Source organism: Pleurodeles waltl, chromosome 12 (assembly GCF_031143425.1).
Source record: "Pleurodeles waltl isolate 20211129_DDA chromosome 12, aPleWal1.hap1.20221129, whole genome shotgun sequence".
In the NCBI taxonomy this organism is placed as follows: Eukaryota; Metazoa; Chordata; class Amphibia; order Caudata; family Salamandridae; genus Pleurodeles; species Pleurodeles waltl.
Genome location: NC_090451.1, coordinates 536750910 through 536764564, shown reverse-complemented (window position 1 = coordinate 536764564; position 13655 = coordinate 536750910). Strand labels below are relative to the sequence as shown.

The window sequence follows — 13655 nt, the reverse complement described above, 5'->3', positions numbered from 1 at the left end:
CCTGGCATATGTGATCGCCACTAAGAAGGCTGTCTTGATAGTGAGCAGCCAGAGAGAGCAATTATGTAAAGGCTCAAAAGGAGCACACATTAGAAAAGTAAGCACTAGATTAGGGTCCCAGTGGGGCATAACAAAAGGCGTAGGTGGAAACACATGTACAAGCCCTTTTAAGAATCTCTGTACAATAGGAGACTTAAACATAGACTGTTGATCAAGCAAGCGAAGAAAAGCAGATAAGGCAGAAAGATAGCCCTTAAGAGTCCCTAAGGAGGAACCCTGTTGGGCGAGTGACAGAATGAACAGAAGGATACTAGAAAGAGAAGCTAGATAGTCTCTACCAGATAATTTGTTACCAAAGGTAAGTAACTTGTTCTTTTGTGCTGGTGGGGGGTGTGGGGGTGGAGGATTTGTTTGTAGGTCTGCCCCACAATGTGCTACCATAATTGTTGCTGCCATTTTTAATTACCTTCTAACAAGTTGTTATTTGGACTTTTGGCACGAGCTGGATGTCTAGTTTGGATGTTATATTCTGTGTTGTGCTCTATTTGAGTTTCTAACCTCTACACCACTATGGTTGCTTGAATTGTCTACTGGAGAGTTCACTTGCTTTAGGCAATACCTTGATTTTTCCATTTGAAGATTATTTGTATTGCTGTCCCTGGGACACCAGTAGTGAACCAGTGATCACACAGGACATTAACCAGGAAGCAGAGTTGATGGTATTGGCCTGATAAGCGTAAGTTAAATCTGAGTATGTAACATTTTGTAACTTGAGAAGATAAATCTGCATTTCCTGACTGTAGCTTGTCATAGCCTGAGCCATATGGGGAAACACACTTGCATAATAACCTGCCTATAAAAGTGATTGCTGACTTTTCTAATCTTGCCTGTTTTAGAGATGTCTTGTCTTATGGAAGCATTGGAGGACAAGCGAGTGAGATTGCAGCCAGAGTGCAAGAAACGCCTGAATGACCGACTAGAGATGTGGAGTTTTGCTGCGAAGGTATGTATTGAAAGCTATTCGTTGACAAGTGTTTGGCAGACATTACCTTATGCAGATAATACTGACTATTGACTCAGCAATTAAAATCAAAATTGCTGTCCTCCTGAGAAGGGACTGGAATATAGTGTGCTTTTGGGTGAATGGCATATTGTTTAGAAAAAAAAACTAATCCCACAAGAATGTCATCTTATTTTATGTCTCCGAAACTGCAGCTTCCTTATAAACCTAAATTGTGTGCAGTCTACCTTACCTGAAAAAGCTTGTTCATAGCAAGTGTGGCTGTAGATATACTCACGCACTGCATCCTTCAGCCATCTCGTGTTGGGCCTGAACTTTTGCAGCTTGTTTTCCTTCTTGAGTTGCAAGAACTGTTTACTCCTCTTTGTCAACATACACAAAGCCTCCACCTCTGATTGTTTTCTTCCTTCATTGAATTTAGACATTCGAATGCCAGTTCTGGGACAAACACATTAGTTACTGAATTGTTCATGTCCAGTTTTTGAGTTTTCCAGCTTCTTAAAAAAAATTTGCTGCCCATCATGCGCATTGTTGGAGAACTCTTGATAGATAACACAACCACTTTCTTTTGACACACTGCATTCAGTTTGTTCAACTGGGCACCCCTGCCAGCAACCAGCATCAGTGTTACTTTTACGCACTTTAAGTCCTATTCCAGCGTGACTGTTGGTGGGAGCGATTTTAGAGAATGGGACACTCTTTGCGTTTTAGTCTAGGTGCAACACCAAGTACCTCTGGTCAGACTACCATGGCGTGTGCAACCTCTCACCAAAACCAACTAAGGCTGCTTGCTAAGACTCCGGCTGGGTTGAGGAGAGGGGGAGTCATTGGCGGACGGGATGTGACCCCAGAGATGGTGTCCCCTGAAGCCTCTGATGTCTAGCAGGAGGCTGAGCAACCAGCCCTCACACTGTGGCTCAAAGACCAAGCTCACACCTAGGACACCAGTCCTCCAGCAGATTCAACAAGCACCAAGAGATTGAGAGGAATTCTTGAAGTCTAACCACTGGCAATTGCTCAGTGTTGCATTCCTCCCCATTGTTCTTTTTGCCCACCATGCCACCTCAGTTTGAGCCCAGCCATCATATACAAATCATTCTTGACCCTGCTCTAATAGGAACAGTTCCGCCAAAACTGCCAGGCCAGGTCCTGCCTGAACTGGAAAACATGCAAACCAAGACTGGTATTCCTATTATAGGGTCTCATCAGCCAGGTGTAGCTTGGTTCTACTGGCACAGTGAGCATGGTACCAAAGTCTTAGCACACCCTGGCCACTTACGATGTTACATCAAATGCCCAAAAGATGATGGGTTGGAATGCCATTCGAGAGATTTCCAGTGGTTAGACGAGTTGCAAACATATATCTCATCACATTTTGTCTGTTGGATGTATCACCCTGAGTGGCAAGAGTATGCTTATTTGTGGGTCCTATGCCCTGGACCAAGTCCTTCCGTAAAACAAAACAACTTTATAGCCTTTTCCAAACTTCACATGGAACACTCCGTGGCCAAGTCAGGCATTGCAAGATGGATCAATAAGTGCAGGCAAACTTGCTATGCCAAGGTTAAGTGCACACTGTCTGTGCCTCCAAAGGCACATTTTGCAGATTCCTCACCTTTTAGATATTCTCCTGGCGTCACCCTGGATCTGCAAACTTTACAGAAGTACCGCCTCATACCGTCATGCAGTGCCATGCAGCACCATACTGATGCAGTTCCAGAAACATGTAAAACCTATATAGGCACCATCTCTCCACGCTCACGTCAGTTCCTTTATTTCCATGCCACCAAAGGCAGATCAGAGCTCCCTTTTGTCTCTTGAGAATTTCACCACTATTTTCTTCAGTGTGCAAGGGACTTTACCTCCAAAAACTACAGATTTTAAGCCATATAAGGACTGTTGCAAACAAATGCCTGTGATAGATCCTCTCCAAATTTGCCTGTGGTTCAGCTACAACTCTTTGGCCACTAACTGCACATTGAAGAACCTAAGCCATACGAGACTGCAAGGCTAAACTACATCGCCAAGCACAGGACGACTCCTTGACTAGACCTGTCCAAGTCAAAAGTTTGGTCCAGGGCCGCTCAAAGGTCTCTGGAGTCGTTCCAGTGGTTGGTCTTCCTCTCAGTCTAAATCTTTCGGTAAGTCGAATATAAAACACTCTGTCATTAGTCTTCACAGCTGATCCTGGAACTTTTTCAGCACAACCAGAGTTTCCGAGGCTGTCTTCAACTCCTCAGCAGATCAAAGAGGTCTGTGCAGCCATGCTTCAAAGATCCTTGACAACTATCTCTTGTGTGTTTGTGGGCCCCACGGAACTGAGAGGTTCTCCACCTTAGTTACTGCCAGCGGGTTTGCCCTCTGTGCCTAGTGGACTATCTGAAATCATTATAGGGCCACGTCTGACTCCATTCTCAACCCTTCCTGTGGAACCAAGATCCACAGTGGTCCCTGGCATAAGGATCCCAATGCCAACTCAGGGGAGATGAGGCCTCAATCGTCCTATCTGACTTAAGAGTTTTCAATAGTTCGTCTTGAACTAAGTCATGCCCAGCCGCCATTCCTTCCTCTTGATCTACTTCCACAACTACAGCAGCACACAATACATTCCCTGCTCGGCACAGATTCGATAATGATTACAATGTGGGTGATGAGATTGGCCATCCCTATCATAAGGAAAATTAGTATGACAACCTACAGGAGACTAGTGGCTTTGATAGCTCCCCTGAGTTTGGACTCTCATCCCTGGGCCCTGCCATGGAGGTGAGTGCTTCCTATTTTGTGGTTATGCGTAGGGTGGCCAAAGTCCTTTACCTCTAGCTCCCCACATTGATCTTGATCTCCAATGCACTTAGAGGATCTTCAGCTGCGTCCGACATCTACTGTGAGCACCTTTTAACTTAACGAAGTTCCTATGGAAGCTTTGTTTGGGAATGGGTCAGACCTTGCAAAACTTGCTCTGGCCTCTCTGGTCATCTTCCAAATTGCACGACAACATGGCCCTGCATTTTTATCTCCGCACTCCTCACCTGAAAGCTTGGTGGTACAGACGTTGGCAAGCAACACCTTTCCGACTACTACTCCCAGATGGGGAGTTGAAAGGGATGGTAACTTCCGGAAGATAATCTTTTTATCCACCAGCTTGGAGCTCAGGTCCGTGAATACCAGCTGCGGCAAGAATCTCACAACCTTTGGGACTTGGTGGCCCACGTCCTCCCAGGTGTCCGTAATTATCTCAGACTGGTCCTTGTTCAGGCATTCAATACTGTTGTGATGTGGCCAAATTTCCAATCCTTTGTGGCTTGAACACCACTGATGCCATTGCGCAGGCAGTTGGCACCAGTATACCAGTGACCACAGTGCTTGGCTGAAGTCTACCAGTTTTTCAGGTACTATCCAGTTGTCCCGCCTGGACATTATGATCTGGAGTTGCTTAATTGGGGACAAGGAAGACTCCACTCATGAATGTTTCAAGGAGAGCAAGGCCACTGTACACTCCCTTGGATTATCTGCCCCATCTCAGGAGCTGCATCAGCCGTACCATTTCTTTCATGGCTTCGGCCAAGGTACCCAAAACTGTCAATCCAAACCCAGCATGGCACCCACCAGTTTCATGGTCGTGGCCATGGTGCCCACCACCCCCACGGTCAATGTCAACAAGCCATCCAGTCCACTACCCCCGGCAGCACCACCTGCCAAACCTCTTCAGCATGCCTTTGGTAGAGCACAACCACCCGGACGGAGGCAGGATCCAACGATTCTTGCCTGGTTGGCAGCCCATTTCAGGTAGGTGTGCCCTTCAGCTGTTCACATCTCGCGGATCATGATTGGCAGTTACACCTAAGAATCGGGAGGCTCTTGGCTGGTTCTGTTTGCCTCTGCTATACTCTACCCTGTTTGCAGAACTTGTTTTTCCTCCAATAGGATTACATTGCAGAACTCAGAAATTGCAGTATCCGCTTATTAAAGTGAAAATAATTCCTTTTTAAAAACATACTTACCTGAATGATTTTTCTGTGATGCTTTAACATATATAAAGATGCATGCAGTTTTTACAAATTGGTTGGATATCGTTCTTGTTGTATCATTTATTGAAAATGGTGTGTATTTGTGGTTGTCTGGTACTCCTTTTTTAAGCCTAAGGCTTCTCAACCACACTATCCCTAATTAGAGCACTTTGGGATTGCATAGCAAGCCCTGTCCATTCACTGGGGATTCCCTGGACCCTTTACACAGTATTTACATACCACATTAAGGGCCAGCTTTCTACATTGCTGGTGCAGCTGTTGGGATACAAGCCTTGACATTTTCTGTACCATTTGGTTGATAAGTAATATCACAGAGGAATCCAAGAATTCTCTTTAGTTAAGTATTTTTTCCCCATTTGTGACAATTTTTTAAGTTGTTTTAAATAACTGTAGGGCCTTTAAGTATTTTTTTGCAAACGTCATCAGAACTTAACAAAGGAAAGTAAGTTTGGTCCTTTAGAAAAGTACTTAGCAAGTTTTCACAGTTTTCAGTGTAGCCATTATGGTGCTGTGGAGTTCGTGCTTGACAGACTCCCAGACCATATGCTCTTATGGCTACCCTGCACTTACAATGTCTAAGGTTTTGCTTAGACACTGTAGGGGCATAGTGCTCATACACTTATGCCCTCACCTATGGTATAGTGCACCCTGCCTTAGGGCTGTAAGGCCTGCTAGAGGGGTGACTTATCTATACTCCATAGGCAGTGTGAGGTTGGCATGGCACCCTGAGGGGAGTGCCATGTCGACTTAGTCGTTTTATCCCCACTAGCACACACAAGCTGGCAAGCAGTGTGTCTGTGCTGAGTGAGGGGTCCCCTGGGTGGCATAAGATATGCTGCAGCCCTTAGAGACCTTCCCTGGCATCAGGACCCTTGGGACCAGGGGTACCAGTTACAAGGGACTTACCTGGATGCCAGGGTGTGCCAATTGCGAAAACAAAAGTACAGGTTAGGGAAAGAACACTGGTGCTGGGGCCTGGTTAGCAGGCCTCAGCACACTTTCAAATCAAAACTTAGCATCAGCAAAGGCAAAAAGTCAGGGGGTAATCATGCCAAGGAGGCATTTCCTTACATGAGATGACCTTGCTCATGGTCACTGATGAGACAGGAAGCTGAAAGTGAACCTCTCCGTGATCTCCTCTCCAGCAACCCCAAAGATCGCTCATTTGAACAAGTGGTCTTTTCAGACCGCCTCACTGACCAACAGCAGACTGACTGGAAGCAAGCCCTGCATCAGCATGCTGAGCTTTTCTTTGGCCCCTGGTCAGACTCCCTAGTATACACATGATGTGGACGCTGGAACAGCTTTCATGTGAAAAATTAAATGTACAGACAATCTGATCATGGCAACAAGTATCGAAGCTGAAGTTATCAAGGTGCTGGAATTGGGAGTCATTGAGCACTCTGAAAGCCCCTGGCCCAGCCCTGTTGCCTTAGTCCCCAAGGCTCATTTCTACGGTGTAAAGAAAGAAATTAGGTTGTGTGTCCCCAGGCAATAAGTGATCCCCTAACTCTTAATGTTTTGTGTGGATTGTAGGTGCCTCAGTGCTGTGACCAAAACAGAAGCACACCCAAATCCTAGGTGTAGGAAGATGGCCCTTTATGTGGCATGTGAAAACCGTGTAAAGATTCCAGGAGTTCCCTAGTGAGTGGACAGGACTTGCTATGTGCTCTATTTAGGGACAGTGTGGTCGAGCAGCCTTAGGCTTAATGCAGAGGAGTGCAAGACATCTACAAATACACACAATAGTCAATAAATGAGAAAAACAACTCAAAGCGGCGATCCAAACCAATGTATAAAAATAGCAGGTATCTTTATAAACTTAAAAATGTTATCCTATGAGAGGAAAAACACGTTCAGCAAACACATAGAGTACAGCAACTTACAAGACCAATCTACAGGAGCTAACAGGAGAAGTGGGCAAGGTCCAAGGCAACACCCACAGTGCACCCTCAGCGGCACAGGGGCATACCATGCAAGGCTGCCCCCCCTCTCACTGCTCCTGTTCATGTTAGCGGTGGAACCTTTGGCAGTGTGACTACATCAAACAATGCATCCCTGGAGGATCATGATGTATTCAAATGATGCCCTATTAGATCTTTGACACCCAACCTCAGTACCAATGCTCAGACAGGTGTTTGGAGAGATCTCTGGGCTACAGGTCAACCCCTCTTAATCCAGTCTATACCCTGTGCATTCCTTGACAGGAACCTCCCTTGAAGACCTTCCCACAACAGGGATTCCCTGGGAAATACAAGATGTCAGCTACTTGGATATCTGTCTAGCACCTACTGAGGAGGAGTTTTGGGATTTGAATATCAGATGGGTATTTCTGGAGCTTAAAGCCTCAGTATGTGTTTGGAGAGACTTACCTCTTTCACTTATGGGAAAACTAGCTATTGCAAAAATATTACTCCCCATATACTTATATGCCCTTCACGGTACGTTTTTCATGATCCCTCGCCCAATACTTGAAAATAATTGACAGCCTATTGGTCCACTCAGTGTGGGCTGACAGGTGGAGAAGGATGAGCCTCTACATGGTGGTATTGAGGTACTCAACGTAGAACTCTACTACATGGCAGCACACTTACAACACTTATCATTCCCAGATGATATCCCATCAAGTTTGCATTTCCAGGCATCTCTTAAATCTCAGTGGCAGAACCGGCCATTTGAGAAGCTCAAGTCTCCCAAAAAACCTTCACAGAAACATAAAACGCCAACACCACCATGCAATCTGCCAGATCCCAACCGCAAAGACCACCACAAACTGGTCAACTCATTCCTCACATCAGCCAGTAAGTTTACTCTTCCTTTGACAATAAGTGATTGCAGCTTAAAGTATGCACATCTGAAGGTATTCTGACATCAATTTAAAGGACCATTTGGTGGAGTGCATCTTGTTTTTGCTTTAGGTGATGGCTTCCATATAAACTTTATTTTTTAAAACATCTCAGCAGTTGATCCTGTCTTGAGGCCATGATGTACTTCTGGTTGTATAAAATGAGTGAGAGGTCCCACTCCATTTTCTAGGGCAAAGGTCTTTGCATCCCAGATGCTGGTCGTGTCACTGCTCTTGGTAGTGTTAATGTTTTGCAGTGGATCATCATTATTAGTCCTAAGCACTGAAGTGTATTGAAATATAAATCTATAAATACACTTTTATTTTAGAAATTTTAAAAAGCTTATTTTAAAAAAGGCTGCATTCGCTAATTTAGTCTATTTACTTTAAAAAAAAGAAACCATATTTTATTGTTTTCACGTAGACTTTGCCACATTTTTTGTATAAGAGTTAATTTTTGATAAACAGTTACATATGAGAACACTCACGTTGTATAATATCAAGTATGAGCAGGCATAAAAGACACATTTTAAATACTCAAACATGAAACGTTTGGGTAGCTATGTGTTCTTAATGAGCGTGCAGTATTCTGCCATACGATCTTTTTTTTCTTTTTTTTCTATTACATTATTTTTAACACAGTACATCACAGGACATAATTTGTCATTTCTGTAAAAGTTGGTTTTATTGTTGCTCATGATTTTATGTATGCATTGGGTGTTCTTGTAAAATTGAAATATGGACTGTTTTTTAACACATGCCAAGACTGTAAATGGCATCATAACATGAAAGAGCCAAACACACAAACTCCAAACACTACTTCCCTGTTCTAGTCTATGGGACAACTGGGTAGGTAACCACACTGCACCTGGTCGCTGGGGACACTTGGTGTACTTACTTCTGGTGTCTTCATCCTTCCCCAGCTAAGTACAACACTTACTTTGGTTGTGTTCCCTATTTTGCATTCCACTTACTTAGTATATGGTTCGGCCCCCACCCCATAGGGCCCTGTATATTTTATGATAGTTCTGCTTATTTGGTGCATATAGGAAGATTTACTAATGCTAGTCTAGTAGTTAGTGCTGTAATGAGGAATCCTTTTTTTACACGACTTGTGTGGTTGGGTGTGAGTTGTAGGCAGTCAATGTTTTGCAGTGGTGAAGGTGGCCTGACCAGAACCTCCTTTGGCTTTCCTGTGCTGTTACCCCATATCCCCCTGTTGTGTAACGTCTAGCGGTTTAAGGCTGATAGGGTTGCCTCTTCTGCTGTTGTCTTTATGAGGAGCTTGCTTGTAGGGAAGATGGTCTTAGAAACTGCACAATAATACTACCTGCGAAAGGACCTCCTTTGACTAGCGGTTTGAAAAGCCTCGTGACCTTAGCCGGTGTCAGTATCCTTTTTACGTTTTTCTAACATTTGGTCGAACAAATGTTCTTCATCAAAAGGGATATTAAGGTGTTGCACCTCTGGTTTAAATGCAGAGATTTAAAGTTGTGTGTTGGAGAATGAGGATGAATCTGTAGACCTGAAAAAGGCATACATACAACCGTTATTAAAAGAAAACAAAACTAGACCCGCAAGACCCCAACAACTACAGACCTATCACAAATTGACCTTTCCTGGGCAAATTGATAGAAAGAGCAGCATTCGCCCAGATGTCAGTTCATTGAAGACAATTCTATACTTTCAGACTTCCAAACTGGATTCCACCCAGGAAGAAGCACTGAATCAGCACTCATAGCAATCTGGGATGATCTTAGAAACACAGTCGACCGAAATGGAGTTGCTGCACTACTTCTCTTGGACCTCTCAGCTGCCTTTGATACAGTTGACCATGGCACCTTAACTCAAAGACTCCACGAAGCCGGCATACAAGGGATTGCTCTCGACTGGATTACTTCCTATCTTCAAAAAAGATCGAATATCATCCACTCGCCCCTCTTCTCGTCTGAACCCTACCTCACAAAAGCAGGGGTCCCCCAAGGGTCAATCATCTCACCTTTGCTTTTCAACATCTACATGATATCTTTACCAGAACTGATCAATGATTTCCATCTCACATGCTACAGCTATGCAGATGACACACACATACTTTAAATTAGAATGCCCCAAAAACATTGAAAACTCACAAATCTTCAGTTGCCTCAGAGCCGTTGATCAGTGGATGACTTGGAGCCATCTCAAACTAAATACCTCCAAAACAGAAATACTCATATGTGGTGACTGGAAAAATTATGACCCTCTGTGCGTCTGGCCTGACGATCTCGGACCACCTCCTCAATTATCCAAGGAAGTTACAAACCTAGGAATCACCATGGATTCCAAGTTAACTATGAATGCCCAAGTGGACAAATTAGCACGAACAAGCTTCATCACCTTGAAGACTTTACGACGCATCTTCCCCCACCTCGGATTTCCACACAAGGTGTAAGCTACTATCTCGCTTGTTCTATCCAAACTGGATTATGCCAATGGCCTCTACCATGGATCATCTCTATCTGTTATGAAAAAACTACAACGTATCCAGAATTCCGCAGCCAGGCTACTATTACATGTAAAGCCGCAAGCCCACATCTCCCCTGCCTTGAGAGCACTACACTGGTTACCCGTTGCCAGAAGATGCACTTTCAAGCTGCTTTGTATCACCCACAAAGCTATACATGGAACAGGACCGCTTTTTATCAGAAAGAAAATTACCAAATACATCCAACAAAGAAACCTCCGCTCAAGATTGGCACCCCGTCTTAGAACACCACCATACAAGAAAAAGACTATAGGTGGGACATCCTTCTCCGTCCAAGCAGCCAAACTAATGAATTCATTACCCCCAACTATAAGAGCCACAGACAACTTTATTGTCTTAAGAAAACTACTCAAGAGTTGTCTCTTTCCTTCATAACCACCATATTCAAACAACTATGAACTGTATATGCCTATGTTGATAAATATGTTTTCAGATTGTGTGTATTTCCATTTATTTATAGTTTCTTTAGAAAATATGTATCACTACTATGTCATAACAATAAAATACACACACACTCTTTAAAACTGTTTGACTAAGTATTTTTTACCCATGGTTCTAATTATGTGTTGTATGTGCATATGTGTGTGTTTGCATGGCTCCTGGGTGGGTTGTTATACTAGATATCTATGAATTCCTGCTCTCATCTTATCACACTTATCTACTCATCATCATATGTCATGTCTCTATCAAACTATCCTCCATCCCCACTCTGACTCATCCCAAATCCCTTCTACTACTTTAATCTCCTAAATAACTCTGCCTAAGCTCTTCCCTCCGCTTCCACATCTAACTCATCAAACCTCACTCTCCTACTGTGACCTCCCACACAACCCTACTAAATTCTTCCGCATTTATCTCGCCCTGCTACTAAGCTCTCCCTAACCCTTCCACATACTCTTCCCTCCTCCAGCCCCCTTTACTCATCCCAATCCTTTGGGTTGAGTAAATGAAGGATATACTCCCAATTGACACTTCTGGATTTCTTTTCTCCTCCACCTCTCCATTACTCCAGTCAATCTAACTAACAAACTCTCATATCCGCGGCTCAAATTAACTCATAATACTAAAACTGTACTCATAATTTCCCGATACTAATCCATCGCTAATTCTTGTTGAGTTCCAGAGTAGCGTGCTACTCATCGAAAAGCGCTTCAACGCCTCGTCAGGGGTAGTAAGCGCTATATAAATACGATTACAATACAATACAACATGCCATCTATTGGCTAGTGAGGAGAACTCCTGGGAGAAAACACTATTCAAGGGCTCTCGTGTGGAGGGGACATTCCCTGCATTGTTGATGACCGGCTCTCGAATACCCTGATACACCAAGTGACTGGGGGGGGGGGGGGGGGGGGGTGAAAAGGGTAATACAAAGGGCTCCATATGCTCCAGACCTGACACTCTGGATTTATGCGACCCTTTTGAGCCAAGTGAAGCACCCATAAGTAGCAGGGGACAGGTCAGTTGTTGGAATTCCTGAGATAGAAAGCGCATGCAGGACTTCCATGTCTTGTTGCCTTGGAGTAACTGACGCTCGGTTACCGCGCTGAGCCGTTCCAGTCCCAGGATACCCCAAAGCCTGTATAGCCAGTCTTGCTTTGTTGGGACAGATTCGGACCCCCATTTGGCCAGGATAGATTGCTTCCCTGCGCAGAGAGCAAGTGTAATTGCCTTACCCCGTTCTGAGGGTTACGGGTAAGTCGAGACATTGGGGAGGTCTAGGATGATGTAGCTAGGGAGGTGCGGAATTTCAGTATTGTAGATCTTGTTGATGGCCGCCATGACTTCATACCAGAAGGGTTGGAGTTTTTGGCACTGCCAGAGTTGGTGAGCGTTGGTGGTCCCTTTAGGCCACAGTGTCGCAAAGCATTCTTCCAAAGCCCCTTGTTTCCAACTCACTAGGCGTGCAGGCATGTAGTAAGAATGAAGTACAATTGAGTGTTTCAGTGCAAATGGCGCTAATGGCTGAGGGCCATGTTCGTCGGATTATAACTGACCATTCCTTAGGAGGAAGGGGGCAACCGCACTCCATCTCCGGTAGTCGTTGCACTGAGGAGGGTGTTTTTTGTGTTGGAGTGTTCAGAAATGTGTATATCGGACAAGGTCTTGGTCTGTGGTGCTTGTCAAGTCATCAGCCAAAAGGAGCCAGTGGATGACTAGAGTGATGCCTAATGAGGTTGTGACCATGTGCCTGATGGGTAAATATTGCCAGTGGGCATTAGAGCATAGGGCATAGTCTTCCTGGAGCCGAGTAAAATCCAGAATGCCATCCCAACCAAAGATCACACACCCGCTTGCAGCCAGCCACTTGCCATTGAGTGAAAGACTCATCATGTGGGGCTGGGGTGTGGGGGGGGATCTGGTTTCCTGAGGATTGGCCTCAGTTGTGAAGTGCGAGAGGAGAGATTTGTCCTTTGTTGAACTTTGTTGTAAGTGCCAACTGTGGCCTGCAATACAGGTGAGATGTGTACCCCTGGTGGTCTGTGTTTTTTGGGAAGCCACAGATCTTTCCAAATGCGGATTCCCATGACCGCCTTGTCACTAAAGCATCAGTGCTTCTTTCTCTGGTTTAATCCACTCCACCATGTATTGTAGCTGAGCAGTCGTAGTATTTTGTTAGATTAGGGATGCCCAACCTCTCTCAAGGCCTAGTTGGCCATGCGTGGCTTTTTCCCCCTCCCCATATGTTTCTATTAATTTCTGTATTTTCCCTGGAATGTATGGAGGGGGGGGGTGGTGTTGGAGTGGCAGTGTTTCCGTTACATAAAGTAATCTTGAATGCCACCAGTCTTCCCATCCATAACTGGGAACTCCCCCACCACGAACCCAGATCTGTTTGAGTCATGAATAGGAGCGTCCCATAGTTTAATTCTGCCATCTTCTCCAATGTGGAATAAATTTGTAGCCCAGGTGAAGGGGAAAAGTAGGGAAAGTTGTTGGCAGTTCGCGTGTGGGGTCGTAAGTCCCAGCACTTGAGTTCTTTGTAGGTTGACTTTGAATCCAGCGATTCTGCTAAAAGGTTCTAGCTCTGACATTAAGGGCAGGAGGGAAGTATAGATATTAGTAAGGGACAATTAACATCTTCTGCATACACGGCCAGTTTGTGTTCTCTGCCATCCATAGGGATACCTGAAATCAGTGGGTCGCCCCATATCTGCTCCACCAAGGGCTGTATGTACAAAGTGAAGGGTGGAGACAAGGGACAGCCCTACCTAGTGCTTCGTTCAATAAGAAAGG

At 44.7% G+C, this 13655-nt stretch overlaps 1 protein-coding gene across 2 annotated transcripts in view; it reads left to right on the top strand.

Moving 5' to 3' along the window:
- GLG1 (golgi glycoprotein 1) overlaps positions 1-13655 on the top strand; it is a 619378-nt gene that overhangs the window by 592098 nt on the left and 13625 nt on the right. For both annotated transcript variants that reach the window (XM_069217558.1, XM_069217559.1), the window contains exon 25: positions 897-1003. In XM_069217558.1, the coding sequence (XP_069073659.1) occupies positions 897-1003 (107 nt within the window). The remainder of the gene's footprint in view (positions 1-896; positions 1004-13655) is intronic.